A 24,143-nucleotide genomic window follows, 5' to 3' on the forward strand; every position below is an offset into this window, starting at 1 on the left:
CTAAAAATCAGTGGAGCCCTATCAGTTCGGCTCAGTGGACAGAGCATTGGCCTGCAGACTGAGGGGTCCCAGGTCCAGGGCGCATGCCGGGGTTGCAGGTTCAAACCCCAGCATGCAGGAGACAGCCAATTAATGACTCTCTCTCTCATCATCGATGTTTCTCTCTCTCTCTCTCTGAAATCAATAAAAATATATTTTTAGAAATCAATGGGAAAATATATATCAGGTGAGGATTAACAGAGGGGGAGAGAGAGGAGGAGAGAGCGGATCTCCTTGGCCTAATAAGAAGGGTTTAAAGATTTTCTCTGCTCCCCAAACCACCAGCTCCGTCTCCCTTCCAGGTCTTTGCACAGGCTGTTCCCTCCCCTTAAACAAAGCTGCCTTCCTTCCCACCCTAACCCTTCACCTGCTTAGTGACCTGCTGACTCTTCCACTAAGGATCCAGGTCTCAGCCTGAAGACCGCCTCCTCCGGGGAGCCTTCCTGGACTCCCAGGCTGGTTGGGTAGGAGGAACCTCTGGCCCTCTTGGCTGCTTAGTTAGGGGTCGTCCTCCTTGATGGGTCTGTGAGCTCTGTGGGGGCAGATATCGTTCATTTCTCGGACCTTTTTCGGACACAGTCATCAACCCTGAAGGTGACACTGACTTATCCCCTCATCCTCACCCCACCCACTCCCAGCGTAGCAACAAGCTTCTTCTGAAAATTCTCACTGCCAGTCAAGACCTCCCTGGACCCAGGGGGGGAGGCAGGCCAGCTGCTGAAGCCGGGAAGGTGGGGGGAGGGAGGGGGGCATGGAGTGGTCAGAACCAAGAAATGACAGAGGAGCCTGATGGGACTGGAAGTGACTGGGCTGGCACCCCCTGGCCGCAGGGTCCAGGCTAAGAGCTGCCTGAGCCAGCAAAGCACTCTCCTCTTCTGCGAAGCAGGGGCGCGGCTGGAGAGAAAGGCCCTACTGAGTGCCAGGAGTTAGTTGCTGTTTCAGGAATGACAGCCCTTCGCGGTGATGTTCATATGCGTGTGAGTCCCTGCCTCCTGGGTCCAGCCCGGCCTTTCCCTGGAAGCCTCGGCTGGAAGCCCTTGTGGGGGGAGGCGAAAACAGGGACCACACATCCCTACAGGGCCGCTCCCCCGCCTCTTCGCTGCAAACCCGGGCTTCCAGGGGGAGGAAGGCCAGGCCGGCGGAATCCGAGCGGCCGCTGCTCCGGGCGGGCGGCCAACTTCCCCGCCCGCCAGCGCCCGCATTCCTGCGGGAGGGGGCCGCTACCTACTCGGCATCTGAGCGGAGGCTAGCTGGCGCCCTCTCGTGGCCAAGCGGGAGACTGAACTTGACCATCACCGGCAGGAGGGGGCAGGGTGGAGCCCAGAGCTACTCTCCCACCTCCTGCCCTCCTCCTGCTCCCTCCTGAGCCCAGGTTCAGGAGCTCTGCTGTGCAACCCTGGGAAGGTCCCTCAGCCTCGCGGTGCCTCAGTGTCCTGGCTGCAATATTTGGGGCAGGGCGCTCCACCTTCCCGTGCCTGCGTTTTTTCATCAGGAAAATGGGGCCTTGGGTTAAATTGCTGAGAGGATTAAAAGAGACAGTCCTGCCCTAACTGGTTTGGCTCGGTGGGTAGAGCGTCGGCCTGGGGACTGAAGGGTTCCAGGTTCGATTCCGGTCAAGGGCATGTATCTTGGTTTCGGGCACATCCCCGGGGGGGAGAGGGGGATGCACAGGAGGCAGCTGGCCGATGTTTCTCGCTCATCAATGTTTCTAGCTCTCTATCCCTGTTCCATCCTCTCTGTAAAAAAAATAAATTAATTAATTAAATTTTATATATATATATATATATAAGAGAGAGAGAGAGACCGTCCTGATCGGGCCCACTGGCTTAGTCAGTGGTTGAGCTTTGGCCTAGGACCCAGGAGATCAAGGTTCCATTCCTGGTCTGGGCACATGCCCCTGTTTCTGTCTCTGATCAGTGGTTCTCTCATCGTTGATGCTTCTATCTCACTAGCTTTTTCTCCTTTCCTCTCTGAAATCAACAAATATATATATATATATATATATATATATATATATATATATATATATATATATATATGTATATGTGTATATATATATATATATATATACACACACACACACCGTATTTTCCAGCGTATAAGACGACTTTTGAAAGAAAAAAAGTCAACCGAAAATCGGGGGCAAAAGACCAAAATTGCACAAAAATTACCTGCAGATCTTTTTTTTTTTTTAAATATATTTTATTGATATTTTACAGAGAGGAGGAAGGGAGAGAGATAGAGAGGTAGAAATGTCAATGAGAGAGAAACATCGACCAGCTGCTTCTTACACACCCCCTACTGGGGATGTGGCCGCAACCAATGTACATGCCCTTGACCAGAATCCAACCTGGGACCTTTCTGTCCGCAGGCCAACGCTCTACCACTGAGCCAAACCGGTTTCGGCTACCTGCAGATCTTGACGGCAAAGTAAGTCTTTTCTTTGAAGTGGGAGGGTAGTCTTATACAGCGAATATAGGCCTAAACCTATGTTTTAACTGTAAAATTAGGGGGTCGTCTTATACGCCGGAAATACGGGGTGTGTGTGTGTGTGTGTGTGTGTGTGTGTGTGTGTGTGTGTGTGTGTTTAAGGAGAGAGCCAGTCCCGGGGACATGGAATGTGTCTACAGTAACTATCCACTCCAAAAGGAGAAGCTTTTGTCATATTCACTGCTATGTCCCCAACACCTACAAGGCCAGGTACACAGTAGGTGCCTCATACACAGCAATTGAGCAAACACTTATCATTCTTCTTTGGGGGGATCTGGGGTGGGGTGGGGTAAGTGGGAACAGTTGCATGAGATGTGAGTGCAACCGCTCACTCACCCCACCCCTGCTTTTGTCTCCATCCATTGTTCATTGGTCCTATCCCAACAGGCACCCCCCACACACACACCCTGTTTGCTTTCAGTGTTTCCTGTTGTCCATCAGCACCCAAGGGCAGCTTTTTCCTTCCTGGGACCACCCCCAAGTCAAACAGAAGCTCACGGAGCCACAGGCCTGAGCATGCTTCCAAACAGGCTGGGAGGTGCCCACCAGCAAGGATCCGTCTTGGAAGGCAGAGCCACTGCCCGAGGGAGCTCGGCCGGGAGAGGACGTGGAAGGGACTGAGGCTCTCTCTGTGCTGCTTGCCTTTGGACAATGCCCTGTCCTGGACCTGGGAGGCCCCGGGACGGAGGAGGGGGCACACGGACACCTGGTGGGGGACAGAGACGGGAAGGAGAGGGCTCATCCCAGCCCGGGGAGAGCTGGACAGGACCGGTGAAGGCTCTCGGAGAGCCTGCGACAGCCGTGGAACATGCTGCCCAGATGAAACCGAAGTTCTAGAACCTCCTAAGCCAGGGGTCGCCTGCTTCACCAGTCCAGGCCTTAATTTGCTTCTGTTGATTCTTTGCTTCCAAAGACATTGTTTACCATAGATTTACCCTCGCCGGCTTGGCTCAGTGGATAGAGCGTCAGCCTGAGGACTGAAGGGTCCCAGGTTCGATTCTGGCCAAGGGCACATGCCTGGGTTTCCCGCTTGGTTCCAGTAGGGGATGTGCAGGAGGCAGCCTGATTCTCTCTCATCATTGATGTTTCTATCTCTCTCTCCTTCTCCCTTCCTCTCTGAAATCAATAAAGAAATTATATATATTTTTTTTAAGTTTAAAAAAATAAATATTTTTTTATTGTTATTATTTTTTTAAAGAGCGAAAGGGCCTTGCCCATTCCCTTAGCTCATCTGCATGCCACAGGGCAAGTGGCTCACCCTCCTGGGGCCTCCGTTTCCTCATCTTTACCACGGGAGCTCATTCTTACGTCCGCGCAGCTGTGAGGCTTATGTGATGAACACAGAGCACGTAAAACAGCGTCTGGCACATAGTAAGTGCTCAATAAATGCCTGAGGAATAAGTAGCTGGATGCTACCTGCCCCCCTTGCTTCTGACACACTTGGGTTGCCGGCGCTCTGCAAAGGCCGTCCGGGAAGCCAGCACGCATTGACGCTGACGCACAGAAGGCGAGGAGGTTTAAGAAGAAGGCACCCTGAGGCCCAGTAGAGATTTTGTCTGTTGTGGGCACTGCTGTGTCCCCAGCATGCTAAGTAGGGCTGTGCTCCTGGTAGATACTTAATAAATCCTTGTTGGATTAATGTATATTATCATTGGTTGGGGAGATCGGGGGCCCTCCAAGAGGCAAGACTCCCTGTTGGTGACAGGATGTAAGCTGACAAGGTCCTTGCATTCGAGGGGGCAGCAAGGCTGGTGCCCTACCCAAACGGTTTTCCTGACCTGTTTGGATGGCGATCATCAGTAGAATGAGAGCAACCTTTCATGGCTTGCCAAGAAGTCTGTAATTATCTACCGAGATTTACTGTACTACAAAGTTGTCCTTCGGCTCTATCTCTCCTTTGGAGAGTAAGAGGAACAAAGGGCACGTACCTCTGAACAGACCTCCTATTCAGTGTTCTGTGTATAAAAGACGTTCCATAGTTAATGAACTTGCTACAGTTCCTGGATGACCTGTAGTCCTCCCCACCCCGCTCTTCTGTCTCTCTTTCTTTCCTCAATTCCCACCTCCCTACCTCAGCCCGGTTCACCTGCCAGGATGGCCCGCAACTCTCCAAGCTGGCGGCATTGTGTTCCCCGAAGAAGGAAAAACCAGACAACCTTGCCTGCAAGCCCGCCTGCTTCTGAGAGGCAGACACCGCAAAGCGGGCTCTTCGTCTCTAAAGGGCTCTTTAAACAGCCAGGGAGAATTATTCCCGAACAGAGAAAGCTTCCTTCCAGAAATGCTTCAAGCCTGATGTGTTTTTGTCCCCGGTTTAATATGTGTAATTGGCCGTTGGAAAAGGAGCCCAGAAGAGCTTGGCATGATTTAGGGACAAAGGACAACAACGGTCAAGTTTACCACGCATAACTGGCCTGCTGCAAAGAAGGAGAAAGATGCCGGTGCAGAAAGATCAAGAAAAAAGGCGTGGCTCCGAGGAGTGAGGGTGGCCAATGCTCCGTGAGGTCACTGATTCAATTCCCGCAGGGCACGCAGGAGGCAGCAGATGGATGGTTTCTCTCATGGAGATTTCTTTCTCTCTCTCCCTCCCTCTCTTCCTCTCTCTCTTTCCCTCTCTCCCTCTCTCTCCCTCCCTCCCTTCCTCTCTCTCTGAAGTCAATTTTTTTTTAAAAAAAATTTTTTTAGTTTAGCCCAGTCATGGTGGCTCAGTGGTTAAGTGTCAATCTATGAACCAGGAGGTCAGGGTTGGATTCCCAGTCAGGGCACATGCCCAGGTTTCAGGCTCGATCCCCAATGGGGGGCATACACGAGACAGCCCATCAATGATTCTCTCATCATTGATGTTTCTATCCCTCTCTCCCTCTCCCTTCCTCTCTGAAATCAATAAAAACATAGATTTAGCCCTAGCTGGTTTGGCTCAGTGGATAGAGCATCAGTCTGTGAACTGAAAGGTTCTGGGTTCAATTCCAATAAAGGATACATGCCCAGGTTGCAGGCTGGTGGCCAGTCAATGATTCTGTCTCTCATCATTGATGTTTCTGTCTCCCTCTCCCTTCCTCTCTGAAATACATAAATATACCCTCACTCCATGGGAGATAGATAGATAGATAGATAGATATATATATATATATATATATATATATATATATATATATATATCCCAGAGGCCCGGTGCACAGGATCTGTGCACTGGTGGGGAGAGGGGTGGCCTTCAGGGATTGGCCTGCTGTGGGAACAGACACTCTTCCAGGTCAGCCGAGCAGCTGTGAACCTGCCCTCTGAGCAACTGCTCCCAGGGGCAGCTAGCTGCTCATCCTGGCCAGCTGTGAGGCGCCCTCACTGTGGGAGTGCACTGACCACCAGGGGGCAGCTCCTGTGTTGACCGTCTGCCCACTGTTGGTCAGTGTGCGTCTTAGCAACTGGTCCACAGGTCATTCTGGTCATTCTGCCGTTCGGTCACTGGACTTTTATTATACAGGATATATATAGCCCTCACCAGCTTGGCTCAATGGATAGAGCGTCAGCCTGCAGACTGAAGGGTCCCAGGTTCCATTCTGGCCAAGGGCACATGCCTGGGTTGTGGGCTTGATCCCCACTAGAGGGTGTGCAAGAGGCAGCCAATCAATGATTCTTTGTCATCATTGATGTTTCTATCTCTCTCCTTCTCCCTTCCTCTCTGAAATCACTAAAAAAATACATGTTTTAATTTTTTTTTTTTTTTAAAGAGTGAAAGAGTCTGATCTGGGCATTTCTCAGAAGGTTCTATCATGGTGGATCCTGGGGCCAGAGGCCTAAATGCCTTATGGCTGCTCCAGTCTGTGAGAGGGAAATGAACACATCACTGTCCCCACCCCCCAATGGAGGCTAGGCTGAGAAGGGAGGAGCAGCCCTCTCTGCTCCCATTGGGTCTCTGGAGGTTCCCTCTCATGTCCGTTTAGATATTAACTCAGCCAGGACAGGCCAAGACAAACAGGCCGGAGCTGGGGCGGACAGGAGGACAGGCATCTGTGGCCGGGGCCCCACATCACCGCCCCACTGCCATGGACGTGCCCTGCTCCCTGAGGCTGGTTCTGCTCCTCTTGGGGATCCCCCTCACCCACGCTGAGCCACTGTGAGTCTGGGAAACTGAGGGCAACCTGCCCGCTGCCTACACATCTGCGGGGACCCCATCTGTCTCTGCTGTTGCTTCCCCGACTGGAGCCCCGGGGCCCCCGTGTCTGTCTCCCGGCAGGTACATCCTGGTGGCCCCGCGAGTCCTGCGGGTGGGCAGCCCCGAGAACGTCCTCGTGCAGGCTCACTCGGACTCCCAGCAGCCCCTCACCCGGGCCCTTGAGGTGAACCTCACTGTGTGGGACTTCCCCACGAAGAAGAAGGAGGTGGCCAGGAGCCAGCTCACCCTCTCCCCGGAGAACAACTTCATGAGCCAGGCCTCCGTGACGGTACGGGACGGGCCAGCGCGGGGGGCCGCCAAGGGAGGCTCGAGGCCAGCAGCAAGGGTGGAGGCTGGCAGACTCCAGGGGGGGTTTCCACTAGAGACGCTAGGGCTGTGGTCGGCAAACGGCGGCTGGCAAGCCACATGCGGCTCTTTGGCCCCTTGAGTGTGGCTCTTCCACAAAATATCACCACCACGGCCTGGGCGAGTGTATTTTGAAGAAGTGGTGTTGGAAAAAGTTTAAGTTTAAAAAAATGTGGCTCTCAAAAGAAATTACAATTGTTGTACGGTTGATATGTGGCTCTGTGGACTAATGAGTTTGCCCACCACTGGCCTATAATAGATGATGCCTCTGTGCTAATTAATCGAGGCGCCCTCTGCTGGTGACTTGGAAAACTGACCATGGCCTGGATTATATCTCCACTTGGAGGAACTGTCCTCGGGCAGGAGCACACTGCACAGCCACACGAGGGGAGGGGACCGTGCTCCCAAAGGCAGAGCTGGAGGGCCCCCATCCAACCGGCTCTCCTAAGATCTGGCCCAGGGCTCTGCTCCCAGGCACGGAGACCCCAGCAGGGCCTGAGGAGTGTGGGCGTCTCTCCCCAGATTCCCGAGAGCCTGATATACCCCCCACAACCGGGGCAGCAGCATGTCATCATCCGGGCATCCTGGGTACCCACCTCTACCTCCTCATTCATGGAGAAGGTTGTGCTGGTGGCTCCCCACGCTGGCTACATCTTCATCCAGACGGACAAGACCATCTACACCCCTGAGCACACAGGTACCGCCTCTGGGCGCTTGGCCTGGAGCAGACGTTGCCTCTCACCCCCGGCCTCCCCCAAAGGCCCAGCCTATCCCACCTGCCTAGGTCCTCCCACTGCCCAAGATTGTGGTGACTACAGCCCCTCTCCAAACGCTACCCAACACTCAGAGTCCTCCCCCCTCCTCCTCCAGTTCAATACCGGGTGCTCACTGTGGACCACAAGATGGATCCTGTGACCAGGACATTCACTCTGGACATCAAGGTGGCCCCTGTTGGCAGGGCAGGTCCTGGGCACTGGGGTTATGGCGTGTGCCGAGGGCCTGGGGGCATGAATCACCACCCCCCTCCCCACCCGCTGTCCCCACAGAACCCGGAAGGGGTCACTGTGATCAGCCAGGATCTGCTGGCCAGCAGAGGAATGTTCTCGAGCTCCTTCCACCTCCCAGAGCTCATCAGGTGCCCGACTGGGAGCCCTAGGGACAGAGGGCAGCGGTGGGTGGGGGAGAAGAAGGGGACCCCTCAGTCTCCATCTCTCCTAACTTTCTGTGCCTCAGTTTTGGGACCTGGATCATCGAAGCAAGTTACCAAAGTGCAGCCAAGCTGAAGTTCAAAGCAGCCTTTGACGTGAAGGAGTACGGTGAGCAGCGTGGGACGGGGAGGGCGCGGTGGGACAAGCCGGAAGCAGGGCTGGAGACGCAGAGGAGGCCTTGTGGCACACCTACTGGGTGCCAGGGCCTGAACAGGGTGCCGGTGAACAGGGATGCCTGTTCCAGTCCTAGGGGGTGGCCAGAGTCACCAGGGAAGGAGCAGGACAGGGAGGGGATGAGGGGAGGACGGTGAATTGCTGAGGGTGTCCACTGCCTTACCTCCACCCAGTGCTCCCCTCTTTTGAGGTCCAGCTGACCCCAAAGAAGAGCTTCTTCTACCTCAGTGATGAGTCCCTGTGTGTGGAAATCAAGGCCTGGTGAGTCTCCTTACTCTTAGCCCGGCCCAGGGACCACGGACACCACAAAACTGAAGGGCAGAAAGTGGGTCAGCCCTATAGCACCTGGGGCTTAAGAAAGGCGCTTTCTGACACCCATCAGATATTCCCGGTCACCCACATTGCCCCACGAGGTTGTACAGACCATGTCTGCCACCTGTGAGGTTGGACAGATCGTCCCTTCAGGCTTGTGGGGTTGTACAGGCCACCTTGTCTACCTAACCGGGCGCACCGCGCCTCGTGGTGTGGACCACCTCTGAAGGTCCGCGAGGTTGTACAGGCACATCTCGTGAGGTTATCCAGATCACCTCTGCAGAACTGTGAAATTACAAATGCCGTATCTGCTGCCTGGTGGGGTTCACTGACCATCTCCACAGCTCCAGGAGCTTGTATCGGCCACGTTGTCCACCCAAGCTTGTAAGGGCCATGCCTGCCACTTCTTAACATTATACAGACCATTCCTGAAGCTTTATCAGGCTGCACAGGCCACCTCTGCCATCCCACGGGTTGTCCAGACTCCCACGTGGCTCCAAATGGTTGTACAAGATACCTCTGCCATCTCATGAGGTCTCTCAAGTCACATTTACAGCCCAACAAGGTGTTATGGGACTTCTTTGTCACCTCCCAGGATTCTGTGGGTCAGCCAATGAAACCTGAGTTTCCAGGGGCCACCTCTGCCCCTCCCCCCATTTCACAGCCATCGTTGCAGCCCCGTGAGATCACACAGGCCATCTCTGCAGCCACCGGAGGTTGTGCGGTGCTTCAGAGCCAGCGGAGCGTCTCTTTATCCCCCAGGTATATATTCAACAAGCCCGTGGACGGACATGCCCTGGCCATCTTCGGGCTGAAGCTGGATTCCCGCCGGATCACCATTCAAAGTTCTCTACAGAGGGTGGAGGTAACCGACTCAGACCCCTCCCCAGCCTCCCTCCTCCCCCTCCCCCCCAGCTCTCCTTCACTTCCCCAAGAAACCATCTCCTCTCCTCTCTCCTGCCCTGAGAGCAGATCTCTAATGGCCAAGGCCAGGTCTCCCTCCAGAAGGACACGCTGATGGCTGCATTCCAAGGCCCAGAAGAGGACTTCATAGGGGCCTCCATCTATGTCAACGTCACCGTGTTCTCCTCAGGTGCTGCCCTCACCCAGGCCCATGGCTGAGTTCAGGACACTGTGTCCCTTCCCGGCCCCGACATCCTGCCCATGTGACCTCCAGTGACCTCCTGCCTGTGTTTCCTCATCAGAGAAACAGGGACATGCTGGAAGGGCTGGCAGGAGTGGAAACTGTGTTACTGTCTTCCCCTGTCATCGTCACCAAGATGGGCCTCCGGTCCCTGCAGCCCTGCCACTCCCCCAAGAAATTAAATTTGCTCCACGGACTTCATGGTCCCCCTCTCTCCACAGGGGGTGAGATGGTCCAGGCTGAGACCTCAGGGGTGAAGATCGCCCAGAACCCATACAACATCAAGTTCATCAGGACACCCCAGTATTTCAAGCCGGGAATGCCCTTCCTTTTCAGGGTCAGGGTCTGGGTTCACTCTGCCCAAGGACTCAGGGGCCCCACCCTCAAACAGCCACACCCACCCTCAAACAGCCACACCCCAGAAATAAAAACCCACATTGGATTCACCTGCCCTCAGTCTTTCTTAGAGTTGAGTCCATCATGCCCCCAGATTAATCCCAAGGTCTCCTCAAATCTTAAGCCATGTCTTCCCGAAGCACAGTGAGGGCTCCAGAATGTCTCTATGGGAACTTAGGAGCCACAATCAGGCTGGAACATGGTGCTTACAGATTTATCTTGGGGCTACATTTCATGCTGTTTTCTCATACATTCATTTGGGGTGGCCTTGGGATGTCTGGTGGGCATTATTTCAGTCCTAGTCCTGCTCTGTTTCTCCCCCCTCCCTCCCAAGCCCTCTATGCCTCCTCCTACCTTCTCCACTCCTAATCCCACCTGATACCCAGGGCCACCACATATGGATGTGCGTGGCAACGCTCTAGGGGTGCCGTGTTCATAAAGACTCACGTGAGAACGGTATCCCTGGTGTTGCTCAGTGCACAACTGGCACAGCTGTCTCAGGCAGTCCCATCTGGGTGGTACTCACAGCTCCCACCTCTCCCAGCAGGCCTGTCCTTTATCTCACCCCACGTTCCTCCTCAGGTCTTCGTCTCAAATCCTGACGGGTCCCCAGCCTCCCGCGTTCTCGTTAGCTGCCAAGACCACAAAGTGTACACCTCAGACAGTGGGGTGGCCACTCTGACCATCAACACAGACGCGAAGATGAAGCAGCTCCCTATCCTGGTACCAATCCCCACGGGGCAGAAGCAGTGGGGTTGTGTCAGAGAAAGGATGGAGCGTTAGTTGCCCATCCATCTCCCCAGGTGGAAACGAAAGAAGATCTTCGGCCGGAGGACCAAGCATCGGCCAGGATGACAGTGTGGCCTTACTCAACTCAGGATGGGTCAGGGAACTTCCTGCACATAGAGGTGAAGACGTTTGGCACAGAAGTTGGCAACAACCTCCAGCTGAGCCTCAACACAAGGCATTTGAACCATCCAGCCAAGAACCAGATCACCCATTTCACCATCCTGGTGAGGGACGAGGACCAGGGCTGGAGTCAAGGAATTCTTGCCCTGGAACAGTCTTGGGTAGCTGAGTTGGAGGAACTATGAACAATGGCGTGAAGGTGGGACCCATTTGGGGTAGGCTCAGGCCAAGGAACGAAGCAAAGGGACTGAGGACCTCTCTTGTGGGCTGGTCCTACCCTTCTCATCCTTGGCTTCCCCTGTTTTTAAGGTCCTGAGTAAGGGTCAGATTGTGTCTACTAAACATCAAGTAAAAAGTCAGGGGAGTATCTACACGTCAGCCATCATCGATGTGACTTCAGAGATGCTGCCCTCCTTCCGCATCCTGGCCTTTTATTTGCTGCCCAAAGGAGCAGGCAAGGACCCTGAACTGGTAGCCGATTCCATCTGGATTGATGTGAATGACAGATGCATGGGGACGGTGAGCCAAACTCCCTGAAGCTGTACATCACCATCATAAAGTTCGGGAGAGGGTCTGTCCAAGTTCAAGGGCTCCCAGCCCAGAGGCAAGTGAGTGTAAGAGGAAGAGATGTGGCTTTAAAGGCTCAACCTAGAGATGATGTGAGGAAATGTGTGGAGCTGGAATTGGTCTGGTGCAGTTCCCTAATGCTCCATCAGAGTTGTAAGGAATCTGAACCTGAAAGTGAACTTGGGCTCCTGGTCAGGGTGGCTCAGTTGGTTGGGCATTGTCCCATGCACCAGGAGGTTGTTGGTTCAATTCCTGGTCAAAAGCACAAGCCCAGATTACAGGCTCAATTCCCAGTAGGGGGGCATGCAGGAGGCAGCCAATTAATGTTGTACTCTCACATCAATCTCTCTCTCTCTCTCTCTCTCTCTCTCTCTCTCTCTTTTTCTCTTTTTCTCTCTCTCTATTATTCTCTCTCTCCTTCTCCCTTTCTCTTTGAAAATCAATAAACTAAAAATAAAATAAAATAAGTGGGGTTGGGGAAGCCCCTTGGCAGTCTATAAGCCTTTTTTATGACATACCTATTTTTCCTGGCTTAGCTGAAGGTTGGCTTAAATAATGAAGATTCCTTCGGTTCTTTGGAGCCCAACACCAAGGTGAAAATAAAGGTGACAGGTGATGCAGAGGCCACAGTGGGGCTTGTGGCCGTGGACAAGGCTGTGTACGTCTTGAACAGCAAAGACAAGCTCACACAGAAGAAGGTGAGTACGTCATGCGCATTTGGGTCAAAATGTTGCCTGAACATTCTAGCTGGAGCTTCAGTCTTCTTCAACTCCAAAATGCAACATCAGCGGTTGCAAGGATGTAGGTAGCTAGTGCACAGCATAGAGACTGCCAGATGGGGAGGACTCAATGAATGGCGGATAGTGTGAGCATTATTGCTTGAGCCAGCAATTACGGTGCATTATTGCTCCTCCCCTGGAGGGTCATACAGGCTCCAAGTCCAGGCTCTCTCTGGCCCCCCAGGTCTGGGATGTGGTGGAGGAACACGACATTGGCTGCACCGCAGGCAGTGGGAAGGACGGGCTTGCTGTGTTCAAGGATGCTGGCTTGGACCTGAAGATGAGCACAGGGATGGGCACCTTGGCAAGCTCAGGTACAGGCAGGGGTGGGAGGTGGGCAGGAAGGTGGCAGGGGTGGGGGCAATGCTGTCTAGTGGTTAAGAACATGGGGTTTGGCATCGAACAGATGGGATAAATTCAGGATCTTGCCACTTCCCTTGGGCCAGTCACATTTCGAGTCTGAGCTTCTCTGTCCATAAAATGGGCATAATAATACGAGTGACTCGCTCTGTGTTAGTTAAGGTATAGATTTGTCCATATGAATCAGAGATAAAATAATAGTAATTCAAATAAGATATAAGTTTATATCTCACTCAGTCACCCTCCAGAGGTCATTCTGGGACTCAGGCTGCTTCTAGCTTGTTGTTCTGCCATTTTCCAAGATAGCACCTCATCAGAACCTCTCTCCAGGCGGTAGGATGAAGGGAAGAGGGAATGAGAGGACCCTGCTCTCACATTCTTTGGCTAGTGCTCAGTCACATGGCCCCACCTAGGCCCAGGGGAGCGTCCTGGGAAATGTACTCTTCATTCTGAGCAATGGGTAAAGGTGGAGGTTTAGTTGCTACAGATGAGAGGAGGATTGTGGGTACTGGGGACAACGAGGAGCGTGTTCTCTCAGCTACAAAGAGTTATCTCATGAGCTTCTATCTACTGCAAACTCGGTACCTCTATATGCACGATTCCATTGGTGGAACTCTATGCTTCCACTGATTGTACTCGCTTTGCATAGCTGGAGAAAGTGACCCCCAGCACCCGGCCGGTGTTGCCCAGGGGTTGAGTGTTGACCTAAGAACCAGACAGTCACGGTTGCATCCCTGGTCAGGGCACATGCCCAGACTGCAGGCTCTGCCCCCTGTAAGGGAAGTGCAGAGGCCAATTGATTATTCTCTCTTATCATTGATGGTTTCTATCTCTCTCTCCCTCTCTCTTCCTCTCTGAAATCAAAATTTTTTTTAAATAACTACAAGAGAAGTTATGACTTGTTGAAGACTGCATAGCTTTTCAGTGGTGAATCTTAAGTATGAGGTACCCAGGGAATGAAATGAGTGACGGGCGTAACACACTGGGCATACAATGAACTTCACCGAGGGTGTTGGGAATGATCTTGACCCTTGTCCTCATTCTTCCCTCTGGCCTCCAGACTGGCTCTGTCCCCAGAGCCGCCCTCCCAGCCGCCGTCGCCGCTCGCTGAAGAGCCTGGAGACCAAGAAGAACGCAGGTCAGAGTGACAGCTGGATGACCCCTCTTGGCTCCCTGGCCTACCGGATTCATCGGGGCTTAAACAGAAAACTGAACCCGTGCTAGGGACTTCAAGCAGGGAGGGAGGGATTTCATCCTGGGAATTCGGTGCTTTCAAAAGTACTTGACCGGGCTATAGGAATGGGAAGTGGAAGGCTGCTCACTGGGGCTCAGGATCACCCCACTGCGGTGCTGGAATCTCGGGAAACGTCTGGCAGTATTTCTCGGGAGACAGTGGAACATGGAATTGTCCCCGCGAAAACACCACTCAGCCTGGGGCCCGCTCACCAGCTACCACCGCTGCAGGGCAAATGCTCTCTGCTTCTCTTTCGCAAGAGCATCTCGGGGGCGGAATCTAATTCCATCCAGAACTCTAGCAGCAAGGGAGTCTGGGAAGCCTGGTTTCCAGGTGTCAGGTAGAGGAGGGAAGGCAGACAGACGGAGAAATCGGTGCTGAGTGCCAATGGGTAGCGTTTAGCTCCGGACCTGGAGTTCAAGGACCGTGGAGGCACCACTGGCTGGTGTTAGAAGCACGCATTCTACGAGCATGGGACTTTTCTGTCTCTTTGAGCAATGCTAAGACTTGGTGGAACTAAATACAAATAATAATAATAATAATAATAATGATAAGTAAACTCTAATAAAAAATCAAGGTAAAACCCTAATCCAATTTACCCTAACCCAAGGTAAAACCCTATGGAATTTGGTAATTCCATACCAAAAATCATGCTAACCTTCTGGAGAAAGTGCATCGTATGAACTTTTGATGGCACTGACCCGTCATATTATTTAACTATGGATCTTCTAACCGTGTTGCATGGTGGACAATAAGATTTTTAAATTGCTATTGTTATATCTTTTTTTAAATAAATTTTATTGATTTTTTATAGAGAGAAAGGAAGAGAGGTAGAGTGTTAGAAACATCCACGGGAGAGAAACATCCATCAGCTGCCTCCTCACAACCCCCACTGGGGATGTGCCCACAACCAAGGTGCATGCCCTTGACTGGAATCGAACCCAGGACCTTTCAGTCCACAGGCCGACGCTCTATCCACTGAGCCAAACCGGTTAGGGCTATTGTTTTATCTTTAAGTGCATTCCTTAGGTTTGCTTGACGGCGAGGTTTATGTTGTTTACCAATACATCATGAGAATTGGGAGCCGAAGTGGCATCTTTTATACGTAAACATGGCGTTACCCACCTCATGGAGAAGGACAAGGAGGAGGCAGGGAGGGGAGGAGAGGACAGGGGAAGCAGCAGCAGCCTGGAGTCTAGTCCCAGCCCTGCCACTGTGAGGTGTGTGACCCTAGGCCACAGTGGGCGGCAAACTGCAGCTCGCAAGCCACCTGCGGCTCTTTGGCCCCTTGAGTGTGGCTCTTCCACAAAATACCACGTGTGGAAGTGCGATTGAAACTTTGTAGCCTGTGAGAAGTCTGTTTTCGGCTCTCAAAAGAATTTTCAATCGTTGTCCTGTTGATATTTGGCTCTGCTGACGAATGAGTTTGCCGACCACTGCCCTAGGCCAGGGGTCGGACCCCTCTGTCACTTAGCTTCCCGATCAGAACTCCCCCTATGGGATCCATGAGAGCCTTTAGGAGGAAGACACAGGCAAAGTGCCAGGACCCGCCTCTGCGGGAGTGAAGGCCAACCAAGGCCCCGGAGGCACGCACTGAGGGGGGGGCACCCAGCTTCCTCAGCCCCTGCTCAGCCCGCCCCGTGCCTCTGAACCCGGCCCGCAGTGAACAAGTTCAACACCGACCTGGAGCGGAAGTGCTGCGAGGCCGGGCTCCGGGAGAACCCCGTGGGGCTGTCCTGCGAGGAGAGGACCCGGCACGTCCGCCCTGAGCCGGCCTGCGTCGCCGCTTTCCTGAGCTGCTGCCATCTGTCTGCCAACCTGACCCGGAAGGCCCTGGAGGACGAGCTGCTTCTGGGCACAAGTGAGGGGGACCGGGCGGGAGGCAGGGGGAGGGGGCCTGCACCAAAGGGCCTGGAGGGCCATGGGGTGAACGGGGAGATGGGGCCACGGGGGAGACGCCCAGGGGGAGACGCCAACAGCGATGCCAGCCCACGGCTGCTCCCCGCAGCGGATGAGGACGAGGACTTGGAAGACTTCTTCCTGGACGACCAGCCGGTCCGGACTTTGTTCCCTGAAAGCTGGCTCTGGAGGACGTTTACTCTGCCAAAGAGTGAACCTCGGTAGGAACACGCTCCCCTCCTCCCCCCCGCTGCCCCCTCACCCCCGGCAGCATCCGGTCCCCGGCCCGTCCACCAACCAGTGGACGTCCATCGTGGCCAATGCCCGCCCCCCCCCCTGTGGTGCCACTGAGTTCTCAGCATAGTCCATGACGGCCACCGCCCCAATGGGAATGCAGACCCAGTGGTTCCCCCCGAAGGAGGACCCTCTTGTGAGGATGCCCCTCCCGGGGTGGCCCACGCACCCCTCCGTAGTGGTGGCCACCCCTGGATGGAGGCTCTGTCCAGGCAGCACCTACTCAGCCACGCCCCTGCCCTGCCTCTCCCAGGAGGAGCGTCTCCCACCACACCTTCGAGGTGGACCTGCCAGATTCCATGACCACGTGGCAGCTCGTGGCCATCAGCCTCAAGCCCGGGAAAGGTGACCCAGCGAGCCCAACGCTGAGGGCGCGCGGGACGCCCGGCCCCAGCCGGGGCCGCGGGCTTCTGCTCAGCCTCCCCACTGTCCGTCTCCCGGCTCTAGGCCTCTGCGTCTCAGAGCCCTTTGAGATGACCGTGAGGAAACCGTTCTTCGTGGACCTGAAGCTGCCCTTCTCCGTGGTCAGGAACGAGCAAGTCCAGATCCAAGCCGTGCTGTACAACTTCCTGAACCGCCAGGTCAAGGTGACGCCCCCGGCCCGCCCTTCCGGCCGGAACACCTGCCCGCGTGTCTCACAGAAGGGGGCGGGGGAGGACAGGTGTCATTATTCGAAAGGACCAGCGACATGGTGGCCTTTTTGAAAGATTTCTAGGATATTTTCTTTCTTTTTTCTTTTTTTTATATATATTTTTTATTGATTTTTTTTACAGAGAGGAAGAAGAGAAGGATAGAGTTAGAAACATCGATAAGAGAGAATCACTGATCAGCTGCCTCTTGCACACCCCACACTGGGGATGTGCCTGAAACCAAGGTACATGCCCTTGACCGGAATCGAACCTAGGACCTTTCAGTCTGCAGGCCGAAGCTCTATTCACTGAGCCAAACTGGTTTCAGCTTTTTTTTTTTTTTTTCTTCTTCTTCTTTTAAACATATTTTTATTGATTTCAGAGAGGAAGGGAGGGTGAGAGAGAATCATTGATCGGCTGCCACTGGGGATCCATGTGGCACATGCCCTGACCGGGAATGGAGCCGTGACCTCCTAGCTCATAGTTTGATGCTCAACCACGGAGCCACACCAGCCAGGCGAAGATATTTTTCATTTTTTATTTAACCTCTTAATAAACTCAGCAGATGGGTGCCATTATTGTTCTTTTAGAGATGAGGAAACTGAGGCACCGAGAGGTCAAGGGGCTTTCTGAGATCACCCAGCACATACATGACAAGGAGGGGTTTGAACCCAGACAGGGTCTTTGCTATCAACCCCTAGGCCGGGCTGTTACCTGCTCAGGATTGTCAGGCCGGGGCAGGAGGGCAGTGTGACTGCAGGGTCCTGGGCCACCCATGCACCCGGACCCCTCCCCTGCCCGCCCTGCCCAGGTCCGCGTGGAGTTCCCCCACAAGGAGCCGCTGTGCAGCGCGTCAAGGCCAGGAGCCCCATCCCGCCAGGTGGTCGTCATGGCCCCCACCTCCACCAAGGTGGTGCCTTTTGTGCTTCTCCCACTTGAGACAGGCAAAGTGGATGTGGAGGTCAAGGTCGTGGGCTCCGGGCTCCAGGACCATGTGAAGAAGGTGCTCCTGGTCCAGGTAATGGGCCCGCCCACACCATGCTGCCAGTGCAGACAGAGGCGCTTCCCCGGTGAGGGCCTGGGAGGGACAGGTGGGCCCAGGGCCAACAAGCAGGCCTGCCAGAGGGGAGTGAGCTGAGGAAATAGATTTGGAAAAGTTCAATTGCAGAGCCCCCACTTCACAACGTTGGAGTCAGACCTGAGTTCGAATCTTGACTCTTCTGCGTGACCTTGGGCAATGCCCTTAACTTCTCTGAGCTTCCATTTCCTCATTTTCAGAATGGGGGTGATCATCATAGCCATGCATAATCAGAGGCAATGACCCATCAATAATACTATACTTTCTTAACATGACTAGGTCTTACAATATAGTACTTTAAGAATATTAACTCAGCCCTGACCGGTTTGGCTCAGTTGGCCTGCGGACTAAGGAGTCCCAGGTTCGATTCCGGTCAAGGGCATGTGCCTTGGTTGCAGGCACATCCCCAAGTGGAGGGTGTGCAGGAGGCAGTTGATAGATGTTTCTCTCTCATAGATTTTTCTAACTCTCTACCCCTCTCCCTTCCTCTCTGTAAAGGATCAATAAAACATATTTGAAAGAAAAAAAAAAGAATATTAACTCATTGAGCCCTCAGAACAACCCTACCAGGTAGGAACTATTATTATCTCCCTTTTATGGATGAGAAAAATGAGGCACAGAGAGGTTAAGAAATTTGCCCAAGGCCACACAGCTAAGGAGTAGAAAAGCTGGGATTTGAACCCAGATATTAGGGCTCCAGAGTCTGCATTCTCACCAGCTGAGCAAACCTTCCTCTCATTGTCATTACGATTGTTATTTTTGCTATTGTTTTTTAACAGGCCGGGGGCAAGATAGAAAAAATATCTCATAGCTTCGTCCTGAACCCCCAAGGTTTGTGGAGTCTGCAAAGGGCATGTGGGATCCGGGGGACATGCCAGGGCAGAGGGAGGGGTTAAATGAGGTGCTCAGGCCAGGGAGGGCAGTCCAAGCTCCTGCTGGGCCCGGTGCCCTCTGACCTCCCTCGCCCCAGAGCCTGCTTGTCACAGAAGGTTGTCTCTGCTCAGGTCGGCCCCAGGTGGAACGGGTGCCAAAAGCAGACTTCCTAAACAAGATGCCCAACACAGAGGCAGAAGTGTTTGTCAGTGTCCAAGGTGCTTGATACACAGCTGGCTCCTGGGGAGGAGGGAAAGGCGGGGGGCGGGGGGGGGGGAGGCGGGGGAGGAGGGGAAGGCGGGGGAGGAAGGGGGAGGCGGGGGAGGAGGGAGTCGGCTAGGCACAGGAGGGGCTGGGAGTGCCCGTGTGGAGCGACCAGAAAGCCTTGGTGGCTCAGGCCGTTCCCAAGACGACCCTGCCCACCTGACAGGTGACATCCTTGGCGAGACCATCCTGGGCAGCCTGACCTCCAGAGAAACCCATGAGCTGCTGAGACTCCCGACTGGCTGCCCCGAGCAGACGCTGAGCAGCCTGACGCCTGTGGTCATCCTGACCCGCTACTTGGACGCCACGGGCCAGTGGGGCAAGGTCGGGGTGGAGCACAGGGACCAGGTGATGAAGAATATCGTCAGCGGTGAGGCCCTCCTGTGACCCTGAAGAGGGTTTCTGGGGCTCTGTGGGGGGGTGAGGAGGGTATCCCCAGGTTTGAGGGAGGTCCCATGGGACCCTCCCAGATGATAACACCCAAACTCTGACTCCTCTCCCAGATGGCACCCTGATGCCAACCCTCAGGGGACCCCTAAACAGTGACCGCAAAGAGTCATCTCAAGGTGACCCCTAGATTGCCCTTGAACTCTGCAGCCCCAGGTAACCTCCAACAGTGACCCCCGGGTTATTCCTTCGCCTGGACCCCCTGGTAATCTAACAACAGACCCCCTAGTGTACCCCCAAAGCAGCAACCCCCCAAGGCTGTTCTATTCAGACACTGTCTCAGATTACACCCAGTCAGTGCCAAGCCCTGGGTCAACCCCAGGGAATCAGCAGAAAGTTCCAGAATAATCCCAGTTACATCTGAATGCTGACATTTCCTGAAGTGACACCAAAACCTCCAGGTAACAACCAGAGATGAACGCCTCTAAGCCCACCCAGAGCCCTCAACGTAATTTGGACATCGAACCCCCTTTTCCCAGTTACCCCCAGACCCTGACTCTCCATTCAGGCACCCTCACCAGTAATCCCCAGGGGACACCCAGGCATTGTCACCCCGATGTCACACTCAAACAGCAAACCTCAGGTAACTTCAGATAGAGTGCAAGCAGCCAGGTTCAGAACGTACCTGAGAGGCGTCCCAACGAGACTACACCCATGAGTGTCCCCCTTGAGTCTACACAGACTCACTGAAACCTCTAGTTTGCAGCCAAAAAGGAACCCGCATTCCCGGCCCAGCTGGTGTGCTTCAGTGGTTGAGCATCAACCTATGAACCAAGAGGTGACGGTTCAATTCCTGGTCAGGGCACATGCCTGGGTTTCAGGCTCAATCCCCAGTAGGGGATGTGCAGGAGGCAGGTGATCAAGGATTCTCTCTCAACACTGATGTTTCTCTCTCTTCCTCTCCCTTCATCTCTGAAATCAATGAGTGAACTGACGATTCTCAGGGGAAAGGGGAGTAGGGAGTGCGGAAAGAGACTGAACTTAAACTGTGCACCTATGGATGAGGACAATGGGGGGGTGGGGAAAGGGCAGAGGGTGGGGTGGGAACCTGGTGGAGGGAAGCAATGGAGCAGGGGAAAAAATGAGGAACATTTGTAATAATAGGAACAATAAAGATTTATTTTTAAAAAAAAGTGCCCAAGGAGTGGCCCCTCAGGTACCACCTTTCCTGGGTTTCACCTCCCACGATCCCTCTGAGCGGCAGCTCCCAGCCTCACCTCTGCCAGGTGGGTGGTCTCCCAGGTTTCTCCTGGACACGTGCACTCTGCCCTGGGGGTCACGCCTGGCTGAGACCTGCATTTCCGTCTGTCTGGACGCTGCAGCTCCCACGTTATACGTGTATAAGTCCCCTCCTCCAGGTTGTATGTGGATGGCATGCATCCCCAAGCCACTCCCACACCCTGCTCCTCCAGATGATCCCTGCTCCACCCCCACCATCAGCTCTCTGACTCTCCTGCCAAAACCTCCTCCATCTGTTTCCCCAGGATACACCCGGATGCTGACCCACCGGAGCGCAGACGGCACCTACCACATCCACAAGGGGAAGCCGGGAAGCACCTGGTAAGGACAATGCTGGGGTGGGAGGAGGGAGGAAGGAGGGAGGGAGCTCAAGGGGCCAGCCTGGGGCTTGATGACCCCGGAGCATCCACGCCGTGGGTCCTGGGCAGGCAGCCTGCAGGCCAGTGCATGGCACACACAGGGCTCAGCGTGAGGCCGTGGGGCCCACGGTGTAGATGCCTGCAGAGTGGGGCTGCCCCTGTCCAGAGCCCTCTTGGCTGTCCTTCCCAGTCTCCGCTTGCCCCTCGCCCTCCCCACAGGCTCACGAGCTACGTGTTCCGAGTTTACGCCCTGGCCTTCTCCACCACGACCTTGCGTGTGATTGACCAGCACTCTCTCTGTGGCATGGCCAAGTGGCTCGTCACCGAGAGGCAGGCCGAGGATGGGCAGTTCTTGGAGAAGGGCCCCATCATCATGGCGTCCATGCAGGTGCCCACGCCCCCACCCCTGTCTCAGTTGGTCAAACAAAAACCCAGGGCTCTGCCCGGTGATGGGGGAGTCTAAGGCCCTGCCCTGTGCTCGGGTAGAAGGAGAAAAGCAAGCAGCCGAGGCCCAACGCCCAGTACTTTCTCCCCTTGCTCCGGACCACCCTGAGCTCGTTTACAGTGTGAGGAAAGCTGGAGGTCCATCTGGGACCCCATCTCTCCCTCACCCTCACGTCCAGCAGCCCTCCATGCTGGCCCTCCTCCCACTGAGCCTGAGTCCTCCCTGGCCCCAGCCAACACGCCCGTCCCTGCCAGGTTTCCTCCACAGGAGCCTCCAGAAGCAGCTTTCTCACAGACTGGGCGGACTCTCCTGCTCAAACACCTTCTGTGGCTCAAGTTGCCTTCAGCAGTATCTCTACTATAGCTCTTCTGTATCTCTTCACAAGCCTCTCCCCTCACCACCCCCGGCTCATGGGTCCCTCCAATTCACCTCCGTGTCTCTGCCTATGCTGCCCTCTTTTTTTCACCCGGCCAAATCATATTTTCTTATTAGATTTAACTCAGACATCGCCTCCTCCAGGAAGTCTCCCCTGAATGCCAGCCCTGTACCTGTCTCTATCATTGCATCTTACACATATTATTCATTCACTAGGGGCCCAGTGCACGAATTCATGCACCTTGAAAGGAACTGTGGGCCACTAGGCTGTGGTGGGCACAGGGGCGGGTCTTGCCCCTCCTCTGCACCCCCACCTGGCCCCTCGTGTTGCAGCCCCCAGTCCCCTGTCTGCCAGCAGGCCCACTCTCACCGCCTCTGCTCCCACATGCTGACTGCACAGAGCAATTGGGGCCAGCCGCAATCATCCCTCAGGAGTAGAGGGAGGTGGAGAAGCCCTCAGGGGCAATCGGGCCGGCAGCCGCCACTCACACCTGCTGACAGCACCGAGTGATCGGGACCAGTGCTGGGCACCCAACAGAGGAAGGCCCAGACCAGCAGCTGGAAGGCTCTGATCGGTCCTGATTGCCTGCCAGGCTTAGGGACCCTACCTGTGCATGGATTTCATGCACTGGGCCTCTAGTGTTAATATAACCAATTATGTAAATTTAAATATAAAACCAACCTCCAGCAGGTTTAGAGATGGCACTCTATGTATCAAGTCCAGTCATATTTTTAGACGGGGAGGACAGTGATAGCACTTGCTGAACCGAAATTACCATCGAAGTTCAAAAAGCTGCCCTCGCCAGTTAGGCTCAGTGGATAGAGTGTCGGCCTGTGGACTCATTCCCTGGTTGGGGCTCATGTGGGAGGCAACCAACTAATGTGTCTCTCACATGGATGTTTCTTTTTTTCTCTCTCTCTATCTCTCCCCCTCCCTAGCACTCTCTAAAAATCAATGGGGAAAAAATATCCTCAGGTGAGGATTTACAACAACAAAGAGCTGACCATGTTCATTTAAATTTTTTATTTTTTTTATTTTTTTAATATATTTTATTGATTTTGTACAGAGAGGAAGGGAGAGAGATACAGAGTTAGAAACATCGATGAGGGAGAGTCATCGATCAGCTGCCTCTTGCACACCCCCTACTGGGGATATGCCCGCAACCAAGGTACATGCCCTTGACCGGGATCGAACCCGGGTCCCTTCAGTCCCCAAGCCGACGCTCTATCCATTGAGCCAAACCGGTCTTGGCAATTTTTTAATGTTCTTATTGATTTCAGAGACTAAGGGTGAGGGAGAAAGAGATAAAAACATCAATGATGAGAATCATTGATCAGCGGCCTCCTGTATGACCCCGACTGGGGATCCAGTCCACAACCTGGGCACGTGCCCTGGCTGTGGGAATCAAGCCATGGCCTCCTGGTTCATGGGTTGATGCTCATCTACTGAGCCACACTGGCCAGGATGATCATATTCATTTAACCACAAGCCACTCTGATTTAATTCAGGACTTCCCAAAAGAAATGCTCTATCGGCCATGCATGATCTGACTCTGGTGTATGAGATCAATTTAAATACGGTACACATAAAAAAGCCACGAGACATGTGTGATAAATGAGGCCATACCAACCATTACTCCTTAATAGTTTTTTTGAGGTAAGCTATCAAGTCTGCCCTTCTGCACTCCTCTTAGTGAGAGCAAAGATCGTGTTTGCTTCAGGGATGTACTTCTTGGGATCCTCCAACTACTCCATCAGTGTGGCCTCTCCCCAGGCGATGTCTTGGGATCTGTGTGAGAAAATCCAGGGGCCTGACCTGTCTTTCACCCAAATAGACCAGAAAGAGAGAGAGATTGAGAGAGAGAGAGAGAGAGAGAGAGAGAGAGAGAGAGAGAGAGAGAGAGAGAGAGAGAAACATTGATGTGCGAGAGACACACCAGCTGGTGCCTTCCACGTGCACTCTGACCAGGACCAGGGTTCAAACCTTGACCAGGAATCGAACCTGCAACCCTTCAGTTCATGATGCTCTAACCACTGAGAAAAACCAGCCGGGGTTCACTATCACCCACTTTTAAGTCTGCTATATACTCTGTGCCCTTGGCTCGCTCACCACTCT

General features: G+C 53.9%; 1 protein-coding gene and 1 long non-coding RNA gene across 3 annotated transcripts in view; one reads left to right on the top strand and one right to left on the bottom strand.

Moving 5' to 3' along the window:
* Positions 1–877: 877 nt before the first annotated feature.
* On the bottom strand, positions 878–16,217 carry LOC123653319. The gene is made up of 3 exons (XR_006743050.1): positions 16,083–16,217; positions 1,116–1,122; positions 878–888 (listed from the first exon to the last, which is right to left on the bottom strand). It is a non-coding gene; the product is annotated as an uncharacterized LOC123653319 (long non-coding RNA).
* Positions 6,499–24,143, top strand: part of LOC118731142 (complement C3-like) — a 29,729-nt gene continuing 12,084 nt past the window's right edge. For both annotated transcript variants that reach the window (XM_036459395.2, XM_045589191.1), the window contains exons 1-26: positions 6,499–6,637; positions 6,758–6,965; positions 7,565–7,739; positions 7,913–7,983; positions 8,089–8,177; positions 8,276–8,358; positions 8,598–8,685; positions 9,499–9,601; positions 9,709–9,829; positions 10,102–10,217; positions 10,859–10,999; positions 11,080–11,289; positions 11,495–11,704; positions 12,289–12,450; positions 12,716–12,845; positions 13,952–14,029; positions 15,789–15,986; positions 16,134–16,245; positions 16,572–16,663; positions 16,766–16,905; positions 17,759–17,965; positions 18,805–18,856; positions 19,030–19,116; positions 19,329–19,532; positions 21,094–21,169; positions 21,427–21,595. In XM_036459395.2, coding sequence (XP_036315288.1) covers positions 6,567–6,637; positions 6,758–6,965; positions 7,565–7,739; positions 7,913–7,983; positions 8,089–8,177; positions 8,276–8,358; positions 8,598–8,685; positions 9,499–9,601; positions 9,709–9,829; positions 10,102–10,217; positions 10,859–10,999; positions 11,080–11,289; positions 11,495–11,704; positions 12,289–12,450; positions 12,716–12,845; positions 13,952–14,029; positions 15,789–15,986; positions 16,134–16,245; positions 16,572–16,663; positions 16,766–16,905; positions 17,759–17,965; positions 18,805–18,856; positions 19,030–19,116; positions 19,329–19,532; positions 21,094–21,169; positions 21,427–21,595 — 3,393 coding nt within the window. In that variant the 5' untranslated portion in view covers positions 6,499–6,566. The remainder of the gene's footprint in view (positions 6,638–6,757; positions 6,966–7,564; positions 7,740–7,912; positions 7,984–8,088; positions 8,178–8,275; positions 8,359–8,597; positions 8,686–9,498; positions 9,602–9,708; positions 9,830–10,101; positions 10,218–10,858; positions 11,000–11,079; positions 11,290–11,494; positions 11,705–12,288; positions 12,451–12,715; positions 12,846–13,951; positions 14,030–15,788; positions 15,987–16,133; positions 16,246–16,571; positions 16,664–16,765; positions 16,906–17,758; positions 17,966–18,804; positions 18,857–19,029; positions 19,117–19,328; positions 19,533–21,093; positions 21,170–21,426; positions 21,596–24,143) is intronic.

This window comes from Pipistrellus kuhlii, unplaced genomic scaffold (genome assembly GCF_014108245.1).
Source record: "Pipistrellus kuhlii isolate mPipKuh1 unplaced genomic scaffold, mPipKuh1.p scaffold_m20_p_30, whole genome shotgun sequence".
In the NCBI taxonomy this organism is placed as follows: Eukaryota; Metazoa; Chordata; class Mammalia; order Chiroptera; family Vespertilionidae; genus Pipistrellus; species Pipistrellus kuhlii.